The sequence below is a fragment of the Dunckerocampus dactyliophorus genome, chromosome 10 (genome assembly GCF_027744805.1).
Source record: "Dunckerocampus dactyliophorus isolate RoL2022-P2 chromosome 10, RoL_Ddac_1.1, whole genome shotgun sequence".
NCBI lineage: Eukaryota > Metazoa > Chordata > Actinopteri > Syngnathiformes > Syngnathidae > Dunckerocampus > Dunckerocampus dactyliophorus.
In genome coordinates this window covers 9417422-9429209 of record NC_072828.1, presented here as the reverse complement: position 1 = coordinate 9429209, position 11788 = coordinate 9417422, and the positions used below count along the sequence as shown (strand labels likewise).

The following is an 11788-nucleotide window of genomic DNA, read 5'->3' as shown; positions in this document are numbered from 1 at the left end:
AGCTGCTTGGCAGTGGCTTCTTCAAACCCTTTGTTGACGCTCATTCTTTTGGAGTTCAGAGGTCAAGCTCAGATTGGTTTTGAACATGCGCAAATATGTGGATGTGGCGCCCTCGCGAGGCAATAACATGTCATTACTGCTACAATAATGTACATCCATGTTATCGTATATTTGCACCATCTTCATTTTAGCCAGCATACTGTTGCTGAACTGTTATAATTTTGTGCTGTATGCGTGAGCTTGAACGGGATGACTCAAGGACGTTGGAGAAGAAAAACAAGAAAACATCTGACCGCAGTTCAGACACGAAGACCTTCTGTCTGAACCTCCCGTTCCATCAACGATTTACTTAACTTATCACGCTTTGTTATGTCTTTTATTGTGTAGTCTTAACCGTAGCACATTGCAGCTGTAACCCCTCCCACCCTTTAGAGTTTCAATGTGTCCCGTGTAACTAGGAAACTCCCTAAAGAAATAAAAAGCGAGGAGATGGAGAGTGTATTCAGAGCGGCACAAGGTTGTACATTTCTTCCGTTCTCCTCGCGAGTAAAAAGTCCATACTTGTTGTCTTCTTCCTCCTGTCTCATTGTTTTATGAATGTTTTAGGTTGCATGAACCTGACGTTTACTTTGGTCCTTCGAGCCGGACACCAAGACACCTGAGGATTCCAGCTGAGGGGACGACAGACAACCAGAAAGACCGTGGCCACGGCAAACAGACCCTTTCCGGGACTGGCTGGAGTGTGATGGTTGACGGTATACCTCGGAGACGGAAGACAACTTGGTGAGTTATAGTTCCTTAAGGGGGAAGAAAAAAGAACGAGTGAAGCCGGTTAGGAAAGGACAAGCGGAGTCCGATAAAAGCCCACAAGGACAAGCAGAGTCAATAAATGCTCGCAAAGAATAAAACCTTGTGAATACTAGTCAATGGCAAGTAACTGAGGGACGGCGGAGTCCGAGAAAATCCGCATTTCCTATGCGCATTTAAATTCCATACTGTGTGAATGAGAGTGTGAGTGGAGATAAGTTTCAGATATCTCATACCAAAGCGGCGAGACTGTAAGTGGTGACTTGTTGGAGGAGGCAAGAATTATCCGCCCTCACCGGGATAGAAGCTTGAGAATTGTTTCTCACCACCTCACTGACAGAAAGAAAACCCAGTTATTAGAATTCCCAAGGAATTATCATAACTGGGACCAAATTGAATTAAAATGGGAAACGGAAAAAGTAAAACAAAATATAAGGATCATTTGCAAAGTAACGACTGGCGGTTCAGCGAACGACAGGACCCGACCAAATTAAAATAGCTAGACGTTTGGGTAACTAAATAGGGGTATGATGGCCAACTAAATTCCAACTAAAGTGACGCAATATTGGCTTAATATAGCTTAGAAAAAAAGAGAAGAGGGAGAGAGAAAAAGAGGAATGTGAAAGTGCGAAGCAAGAAACAGAAGGTTGGACAGATAAAAAGAAAGCGAAAGCTAAATAAGTCATGTTTCATAGAGAAGAGGGTAATGAGACGGGAGTAAATGTTAAAAGGACTGAGCGAAGTAGGGAAAAAGAGAGGGAAAACAGAATATAGACCTTGTGTGCGCCAGTATGCCTTAAAATCAGATGCATACGAAGGAATAAAACCTGTAATTGAGGATGTAATAAAAGCAAAAGTTATAATAGAATGTCCAGATTCACCATGCAATACACCCACTTTTCCAGTCAAGAAGGATCCACCTTCTGATTTACAAGCAGTAAATAACGCAGGGATCCAAAGAGCACCGTGCGTACGATCCACATACGCTTTTAAATTCATTAAGGCCCGATGGTTGTATGGTAGTAGGCATCAGCAATGCAAGATTACCCCCAGGAGTATTGCGAAAGCTCCGCCATGACTCACAAGCCATGACTGCTAGCATGGCCAAGTTTCATCCTCCGGGGGGAAGTCAAATCTTACTGTATGTGGATGACATTCTTTTTGCATCACCTGATAAAACAACATGAGTAAAGGACACTGTAGCGTTGCTACATCATTTAGCAGCTGAAGGCCACAAAGTAAGTCAAAATAAACTGCAATTTTGCAAAGAAACTGTTAAATACTTGGGTCAACAGTTAAATGCAACAGGACGAACTGTATTAGAACATAGGAAAACCGCAATATTACAAGCACCAAAACCCATGACCAAAAGGCAAATGATGTCATTTGTTGGATTAACTAATTACTGTAGAGCTTGGATTCCAAATGATGCAGAAATTGTGGCTCCACTGTCAAAACTAATGTATGAAAATGACTTTAAAATGACTTCGCAAGTCACATGGACAACAGAAAGCGGAAGAAGCATTTTGTGAAATTAAAAGAGTACACTAGGTTCCCAACTTACGAACACAATTGGTTCCAGACAACCGTTCGCAAGTCGATTTGTTCGTAAGTCCAACAAAAGGTAATATTACCAATTACAGTCAAACTTGTCTATAGCGGCCACTAGAGGGAGTCTGCAAAAGTGGCCGCTATAGACAGGTGGCCTCTATAGACAGGTTGGCATCCAGTTTGAATGTTGACCAGTAGAGGAAAAAAAAGAAAAAAAAAGGGAAAAACATAATATTAATAATGTTGACCAGTAGAGGGCACTGTGGGACTGCGGATAAAAGTTGTACAGCACTACTAGGCTTGTTATTATCATGGTTCATGGGTCATGGTTTTAATTCATCCTGAACATGCATATGAGTCAAACAGTAGCACATCACATAGTACAATTCACAATTTTGCATGTCCAAAAAGGAGTAGGAAGAAGCAAAGCTTATTTAATCCTACCCCTCATCAGTTCCACATCAGTTGCAATACATTTATTCACCTCTTGTTCTTCCAAGTGTACTTTGTAGGTCTACATGACAATGTAGTGCAATCATAGCCAAGGTTTTTACTTACTAAAAGGAAGCTAGAGGCTTAATAATAACTGATAACTGATAAAATACTTCAGTTAAGTACAACCGAACTCAGTTTTGCTCCCGCTGCCGCATGCATGCTAGCATATGTTTTTTTTTTTATTGTAGCGTCGCTGGGAGCACGTCCTGTTCCCAGCCTACTTTGCGGTAATGTTTTGGTGCAAATGCTCTTAAAGTTACATGTTTGACCAGGAAATAGCAAGCTCAAAAGAAGACGGCTTTTTTATGTGGAACAACTGACAGTTTGTGTGGATCTTGTGAATGATTGTGACTGAGCTAGGACTCAGTAATTAAAGTCTACACACGACGGCTTCATTGATTGAAAAACAAAACTTTTTCGTGCATGAAGCTTCTACTTGAGTTGGTAATTTGGCCGCTATATGCAGTCAGATATTGACCAAGGGAGACAAAATGGGTGGCCGCTGGCCGTTGGACAGGTGACTGCTATACACAGGGTCTATAACATGTAAATTTGCTGGGGGGGATTTTTCAGTGGCTGCTATAGGCAGGTGGCCCTTCTATAAAGGTGGCCGCTAAGACAGGTTTGACTGTATATAGGTACTACATGTACGTGTATACATATACAGTATATGTGTATGTATGTAAATATGAGTTTGGATGTGGTTGTAATATTAAACGAAGATAATTAATGAAAAAAAACAATAATAATAGAAATGATATAATAATACGTAATGATAAATGTTATTTACCCTTGAAGAGGAGTGGTCGAGCATACGTCGTTAGACTCTTCTAAAAGAGGTAGTGTTCTGTGGGTGGTGTAGAATAAGCAGGCCTAGTAACTCTTTATAACTTTATTTACTAGCTCTGCTGGGTTGTATCATACAACTACAATTTAGCCTTCCTCGCTCTCTCGTCTTCCTCTACCTGTTAGTCCCATTAGCAGTGTCACAGTGCCCTCTACTGGTCAAGCATGTAGCAGTATAAATATGGAGTTACTACAAGGCAAAATACATGAAAATATAGACCAGTCAGCTTGCGTTCGTATCTCCGAATGTTCGCAAACCGGATGTTCGTAAGTAGAGAACCTAGTGTACTAGTGACTAGTACGACATTGGCCTTACCAGATTACTCCAAAACCTTTATTCAAGTGGTAGACTGTAAGGGACATTATATGACCTCCTTATTGGCACAAGAACATGGAGATAAATTGAAACCTATTCTACCCCAAAACCTTCATAAATGGGCAGCAATGTTGAGCCATGGTGTGTCACATGTCTCAACAGGAGGGATGGTTGCATGAACCTGATAATTACACAATCTTTCTACTCTGTCGTTATAACAACTCACCATGCTGGTGGTCATGTGATCACGGATAAATACCTTCATAAATGCCTGGACGTCTGTCCGCTTGCTATCTTTCAGCATGTGGCCTATGGGAGCGCTGTAGGTCTACGATGTGAACAGCAGCATTCAGAGGACGACCTTTTCACCTTTTGGTAATGTTAATTGTTCCGTTTATTTAGGTTTAAAAAGTCATATTAAAGAACGTCACATGTTTGCACAATTTATCATGTCTGAAAAGGACAAAGGCATCCTCTGCTGGAGCACAAGAGAACAGCATGAACAACGACGGGGGACAAATTCAACTTTGAAGCAATTAAGTCTCAAGGGTCCGCCCCCTGTTTTGGCCACACCTCCTCAAAGGAACTGGACCTTGAGATGTGTGACGGCTCACCTTTGACCCCGCCTGTGTCTAAATGATCAAGTTTGAATGTCATCTTCATCAGTCTTGAGAGAAAACAACACTTCCTGTTTCCTGTTTTTCTCCACCCGCCATCGTCACGCTCCGACGAGGAAGGGATGTTTCTTCAACGTACTGCAGTGCCAAGGAGGCGCTTTTGGCTCGTGAAGGTAAGCAAGCGTTTTCATGATCCTTACTTTTTACACGTGACAGATCTCTATCATTACTGTATTATTGTTATCGCTGTTGAGAGCAAAATGAAGTATTAATTGTTGATGTTTAACAATGAAGGCTGACTGACCCCATCACTGACCTTTGGCCCAGACACCACCATGTTGAACACGCCTTTCGTCTTGCTGCCGCTGCTGTGGTGAGGAAATTGTCATAAAAAGCGTCATAAAATCGTCGTATAAATTATTCTTTTGACGAGTCGCTCGTGTGTCTTCTCATCTCGCAGGTTGTTGAGCACGCAAATGGGTCGACCCGGTGGCGCCATGTTGCTGCACTTTAGTGGTGGGACTCGGGTGGTGGCGGACGGAGATGAGGACGGAGCTCTTCGTTATCATCATCATCATGACAGAGGCTCCAAGGCCGCAGGCTAGTGTCACGTGACACACACAAGCTCTTCCACTGCTGTTGATCTTCACGTCCTGTCTATTGACACACAGGTCCTGGTCCCTCCATTGAAATTCTGAGCCCCATCCTACTCGCTCAAGATCCACAAATTCGCCACCTGCTGGTCTGCATCATCAGAGTGTCAGACTCGCCGCCACCTGACATCCTGTGGTGGGTTGATGACACACTAGTGACGCCCAAAGATGCCCTGCAGTCGACGACGTTGGCAGGGCCAGGCGGCGGCCACAGCACTTGCTCGGTGTGGGAGGTGTCCCAGTGGCGGTCTGGCTCGTCGTACTGGTGCGGGACGGTCCAGGGAGGACGAGTTTACCGCCAGAGGCTGTGCTCCCAACAAGAAGCAGGTAAAAAACTACAAAGATGGCCACCCACCGTTGCGCAACAATAAAGAAACAAGCCGTCAATCATTTCTAATGATGGAAACTTTACTGATGTCACTTCCTGTCTGCATCTTGTGACCACACAAAAACACTATTACACATAGCCCCACCCACTTCTGCATGCATCACACATGCAAACTTACAGTGAAACAGGAAGTCATGTGACTCCATGGGAGCGTGGCATGTCGCTAATGCTATGCTAACCTGCATGTGTCAATAGGATTATGACCTTTAACCTACAGCAAAAGATCAAAGGCCAGGTAAATGCAAACAAGGAGTGTTTCAAACACAACAACGTCAGCATAGCATATCAAAACTGGCCCAAAGTGAAGCTAAGCGAAAGCATTTCAAATGTGAAAAAGTGAAACACACACACTTCTTGTAGAAGCCCAGAAGTTAATCTGTGGTCTTGTTAGAAACACTTCCTGTTTACAGCAGCTCCTCCTGTTGCCTAGCAACCTTGACATCTACAGCTGCCACCAGTGGCGGTTCTAGCTATGGGCCACATGGGCTATTGCCCAGGGCGGCCTTCTCCAGGGGGCGCCGCAGCAGGGGAAAGGAAAAAAAATCCTATTTACTAACGCTCAGCTCTCGTCAAATCCTCATCAAGTCAGGCATATGTGTGGCAGATGGGCGCCCTCTACAGGCGTGATACTCGTGCCCCCATGCTGGTCAAACGTGATCAAACGTCCACCACGTGATGAGGATCAAACCAAAGAAGAAGGGAGGGAGCCTCAGCCCTCATATTAATTACAAGTTACAACAGTAACTGCTAAAAAATTAAACATATTTAATTCTTAATATTATATTATATGAATAATATCGGAGACCAAGAGTCTCAAACATGTTATTTCACGAGGAAAATGTGCAATAAAAATGAGGGAACTGCGAGTCGATATGAGTTGGTATAGCCTTGACTGCTAGTTGGGTGACGGTAGGAGATGATAAAAGTGCTGTTAATTAGTGTCAACAAAACATGGAAAATACAAAGTCAAAGCCATCAGGTGCACAATTTAGAAAGAAGAGGAAAGAAGAAGAGGAGAAACGGGCCAAAAATAAAGGTATTGAGCTATAGCATCACTTTATGTACACCACATTATGGAATGAGTATGATCCAATAAGCTAACGTGAATTGGTGGCTATAGACTTCCTGCTGTTTATTTGTTCTCTTGACTGAGAGTTTTAATTGTCTAAATGTGGATTTAAGTCAAATGCAATGTAAGGGGAGCTTCAGCTTGTGAAATAAGCACCTTTCTGTAGTTGGAAAAAGTTGAAGTGCGTTGGGGTGGGGAGAAGGGGGGCTGGGAGGCAATGTATAAATTACTTCATCCACCCATCCATCTTCCAGGCCGCTTATCCTAAATTAATACATATATTTTTAAATTAAAAAAACTTGCCTTTGTAAAGTAAAACTGGTAGTGAGAGTGGGGGGGGGAGAGAGAGACAGGTCCGATCCGCCCAAGCCAGAACCGCCACTGGCTGCCACACAACCAGGAAGTCTCCCAGAATTGGACGTCGATGCTAAGCTAAGCGAAGCTAAGATGAGCATGTTAAAAGGTGACAGAAACACAACCAACAACATGACCACAAAAAAGTTGCTGTTGGACCTCAGAGTGAATGCTCTAGCGAGCTAGCCACGGCGTCAAGAATACAATCGTTTGAGAACCTTAACTTTTCAAACAAACTATTGTCAGCATCACCAGCATTAGCTAGCACACTAGCTGATGTGACGTATGACGTTGTTGATATGATTTCATGCACTTGTCAGTAAAATGAAATGTTCGTTGACGTATATTTACATGAGTAGAAGCTACGCTAAGTTAGCATCCATGCAGTACTTTCTTCTGGAGGTTTCTCCACCCACACTGAACAACAGGGCCGCACTGTTAGCACATTAGCGTCTCTGTGAGGGGAGCTGTACTGAAAGAGCTCATTGGCAGTGGGAGGTCTTACCAGTAGGCTCTGCCCCTGGTGCAAAGCCATTACTGAGGCTGTTGGGACTGGGGGGTGTGGCCTGACCCCTGGTTGCGGGTTGGACCATCGTGTAACTTTTCTTGGGCGGTCTGGGTGGGACCAGCATGGATTTTGTGACAACGGACGTCTGCCGCAGTCCGTCGGCCCGCAGCGGTGGTCTGGTGGGGGCTGGCTCAGTGGGAGGAGCGTCAGCCTTGACTGGTTTGGGGCTCTGAGAAGGGGAGGGGCTCCTTTGGTCCGTTGGTGTCGTTTGACTCTCCGAGGGCGTGGCCTCCTTGTCTTTGGGGACAGGGTCTGTAGGCTCAGGGGGCGGGTCCTGCTGCACACTGCTCTGCCGGGACGTGGCGGACGCGGCCATCTCACAGCTGTCAGTCCGACGCCGCGAGCCCTCGTGCATCCGGCTCGTGGCCACCACGGCCTTCATGGCCGCCTGTTGCGGGACGGGGGTCATGTGAGTCGCCAGTGTGTTAGCCACATGAGCATGTGTGCGAGCTTCTCACCTTAAGTTTGCGGCGAGCGTTGAACTCCTGCAACTTCCTCTGCGTGGTGTCCATGTGCGAGAAGCGCGCAGCCTTGCCCAGCACCCACGGGTGCTGCAGAGCCTGACGCACACTTAGACGCTTACGAGGGTCCAACACGATCAGCTTGCTCACCTAAGGACAGATAACATCAACAACATCGACACGTGATCATGTGACCCCTAGGGCCAATGAACTGACCAGGTCTTTGGCGTTCAGCGACACGTCGTCCCACCAGGGGGAGACAAACTCGTAGTCACAGTTGAGGATGCGGCTGTACATGTACTGGTCCCCCCGCGGGTCGAAGAAGGGCTCGAAGCCGCACAGCCTGCAAGAGCACCGCTTCACTGTCACCACTGTGTGTAGGTGTGTGTGTGTTTCTGTGTGTGTGTTTGTGTGTGTGACTCACAGGATGTAGAGGATCACGCCCACTGACCACATGTCCACTTCTGGGCCATAAGCGTTTCCTCGAAGGATCTCAGGAGCTCAAAACAGAACATGTAATGTGACCACCTGGCCCCCAGGGGGAGCGGCAACTCCTACTATGACTACTACCGCATGTACACGATGCTATGAGTACTACAGTATGTGTAGTAGTAGAAAGTAACTCACCACAGTATCCTGGCGTACCACACACTGTCTTCATGGTCACCTGGTCATCGATTATTTTGGAAAGACCAAAGTCGGCTGGAGGACAACACATGTCCGTCAAAGTTTTTGTATGAGTGCGCGTGTGTGTGTGTGTGTGTGTGTGTGTGTGTGTGGTCGCCATGATGACAGTGAAGGTGTCACACACCAATCTTGAGCGGGGCGTCCAGTGAAAGGTCAGCGTAGAGTAAATTCTCGGGTTTGAGGTCACGATGCACAACGCCGTTCTCGTGTAAATACTGAAAAAGACACACACACAGAGCGTTAGAGTGCACATCACGCTGACGCATATGTTTATGTTGCGTTGCTAATGCTAACAACACACAAACAATCTTGTAGAATAACACAACAATGAGTTTCATGTTTCTTTGTGACGCAGAATTACGTGATACAACTCAATACTGGTAATCCCAACACACACTCATAGGATGTAGGTCAGCTGTGTGTGCATGCGTGTGTCTGTCTGTGTGTGTGTGAGAGAGAGATTTAATCCTCAGTGATTTTAATCTGTCGAGCAGCTGGATGGAAGATGATGTTACGTAAGAACACTTGATGCTCGCACTCACAACAACAACACAACAACAACAGTTGATGTTTGATCACTGAGAGTCAATGCCATTATCAGGCTGCTTGTGTGTGCTACATGCTTAGCCTAGCTTAGCAACACACTGTTCCTGCGAGTAAAAACTCTTTCCAACAGAGAAGAGGAGCTTGGAGCAGTGGATGTTGTGCAAGGACCAATCAGGGAGCTAGAAGCTCATCATCAGTGACAAAAGAAAGACTCACTTTCAAGACTAAACTAATGCTCAGCTAATGCGAAACAACGAAGACACCCTACCGCCACAGCCTCCAGGATCTGTTTGATGACGTGGGCGGCGTCCCTCTCGCTGTAGTAACCGCGCTCGACGATCCTGCAAGAGTGGAGTCATCAAGTCAACCCGACAAACAAGTGGTGTGAGTGCACGTGCGTGCGCACACACCTGTCAAACAGCTCTCCTCCGGTGACGAGCTCCAGAACCAGGGAGATGTCGGTGTCCGTCTCAAAGATCTCTTTGAGCTGGATCTGGTGAGCAAACAGGAAGCAAGTTCACACGCGGCGTCCACCAGAACGCCACCAGCAGGAAGTGACATCAGGCGGGAGGGCGGGACTTACGATGTTTGGGTGAGAAAGGCGGAGCAAGACGCCGATCTCTGTACGAACTATCTTCTTGTCAATCTGTGACACCAAAACCAGCCAAGGTTAGCTATGCAAGCATTGTTTACAGGCTAGGCTAACATGACCATTGTGTGTGTCAAAGGTCACAGGTGATGACCTCTGACCTCCAGTTTCTCCATCAGGACCACTGACCGTTTTCTTGAGGACTTTGACGGCGTACGGCTTCTTCTTCTCCTTTTCTTCGCAGCGATACACAATGGATGTTGCTCCTCTGCAGTCAGATGATGACATTGTCACATAAATCACATGTCACATGACCACCTGCTTGTGCGTGTGTGTATGTGAGTGCCAGATGGAGGGAACATGTCAAAGATACACACACACACATTCACACTTGTGCAGGACTGGTCTCCACGGCAACAGCACACCTGCTAACTTTGCTAGGCAAAGTATGCTAAGACACTTAAAACAATTCTGAGATATGCTCTACAATCATTGTTTTGTTGTTGTTGTTTGACCAGCAATGAACTGCAGATTTTCACATTAAAAACCTTTAAAAAAGAAGCCTTTCCGAGTGGGCGGGGCCAGTTAATTTTTGGTTAGTTAAGCCAGAGTAAACGTCACGTGTTTTTGACTGTTAGCCACGTGATAATTCTTGATTCCTTCCTAAATTCATTCATTGTGACTAGGTGGGCACTTAACACTCTCGTGTTAACTTCATTTGTAGTTGTGGCTCCGCCCCATGTAACGTCACACACCCGCTGTTGTGAGCGTGTGTCATTCGCATGTTGTTATTGTATGCTCAAGCTAACGATGCTACCACTTGTCCCGTGAACTCCTAAGTTCCCTGAACGCACCACCATTCAAAAGCCATCATTTTCACGTGTGCGTGCGTGTGCTCGTGCATGTGTGCGGCCCAGACCTGCCCAGTTCGGAACTCAGATTGTAGAACTCCTCCACCGTCCCGTCCCTCCTAGAGCCGTCCACCCAGAACTCCACCGGCTCCGAACCGGGCCGGGACGTCGGCATGGTGACCACAACCAATACTGCGTCCGGGACCAGCCTCAGTCCGAGTCAGAGCCTCTCGCAACCAGGGTCAGCGTAATCCTGGTCAGAGTTACGTTTTAAAATCCAGCTGGGACAAAACCAGACTAGAGTGATTCTGATCCTGGTGCTTTTAATCCGTTTGAGACACCTAACACCGAATCGTGATGGAGTCTTTATTGCAGAATGAAACCAGAACCGAGGTCCAGGTTAGCTTCCATTAGGCCTAGAACGGCTTCGATGTTGGTTCCGCGCGGTCCATCGTCCTCCTCCCGGCCTGGGATTTAGCGAGACAGCCTCCAGACCAGGTCCAGTGCGGAGGTTGTGAGCAACAACAACACGATTCTGCTGGAAAAGATGCTCCAGATGTTCGCTGGATCTGCGGAGAGGCTGCGGCTGTAATCGCTTAGCCCCGCCCCTTGGCAACGTGCATGCTATTGGAAAGTCGAGCTGTCAATCATTCAGCTAGCAAAACACACAAGGAGCTCCTCATGACTTTAGCTTCTTCGTCATTTTATGCCACTAACAACACATTAAATACGATATACATTATGATCACTGTGTTTACTTTATTATTATTACCACACACATATACACGTCAGTAGTCTTAGTGCTGTCACAAGTTTCTGTACTACCCCACGTGGCCGCTCGGAGGCACTGGTGAACAATTTGGGTATGCAAACGAGTAAAAAATGTCTTCTTTAGTCGTTTTATTGTGGTTGCCACTTAGTGTACTGATACTTTGTATTTTTTATATGGCCTTAACATAGTATTTATGTTTGTTTTGTAGTATTAATACT

The 11788-nt window shown here is 45.9% G+C and overlaps 1 protein-coding gene across 1 annotated transcript; it reads right to left on the bottom strand.

The window, feature by feature from the left end:
* Positions 1–5499: 5499 nt before the first annotated feature.
* On the bottom strand, positions 5500–11425 carry si:ch73-60h1.1 (calcium/calmodulin-dependent protein kinase type IV). The gene is made up of 11 exons (XM_054789813.1): positions 10867–11425; positions 10137–10215; positions 9942–10004; positions 9769–9851; positions 9627–9699; positions 8937–9027; positions 8753–8827; positions 8550–8625; positions 8342–8468; positions 8123–8275; positions 5500–8052 (listed from the first exon to the last, which is right to left on the bottom strand). Exons 1-11 carry the CDS (start codon positions 10971–10973, stop codon positions 7579–7581), a joined length of 1401 nt encoding a protein of 466 aa, XP_054645788.1. The 5' UTR covers positions 10974–11425; the 3' UTR covers positions 5500–7578.
* Between the last annotated feature and the right edge of the window lie 363 nt (positions 11426–11788).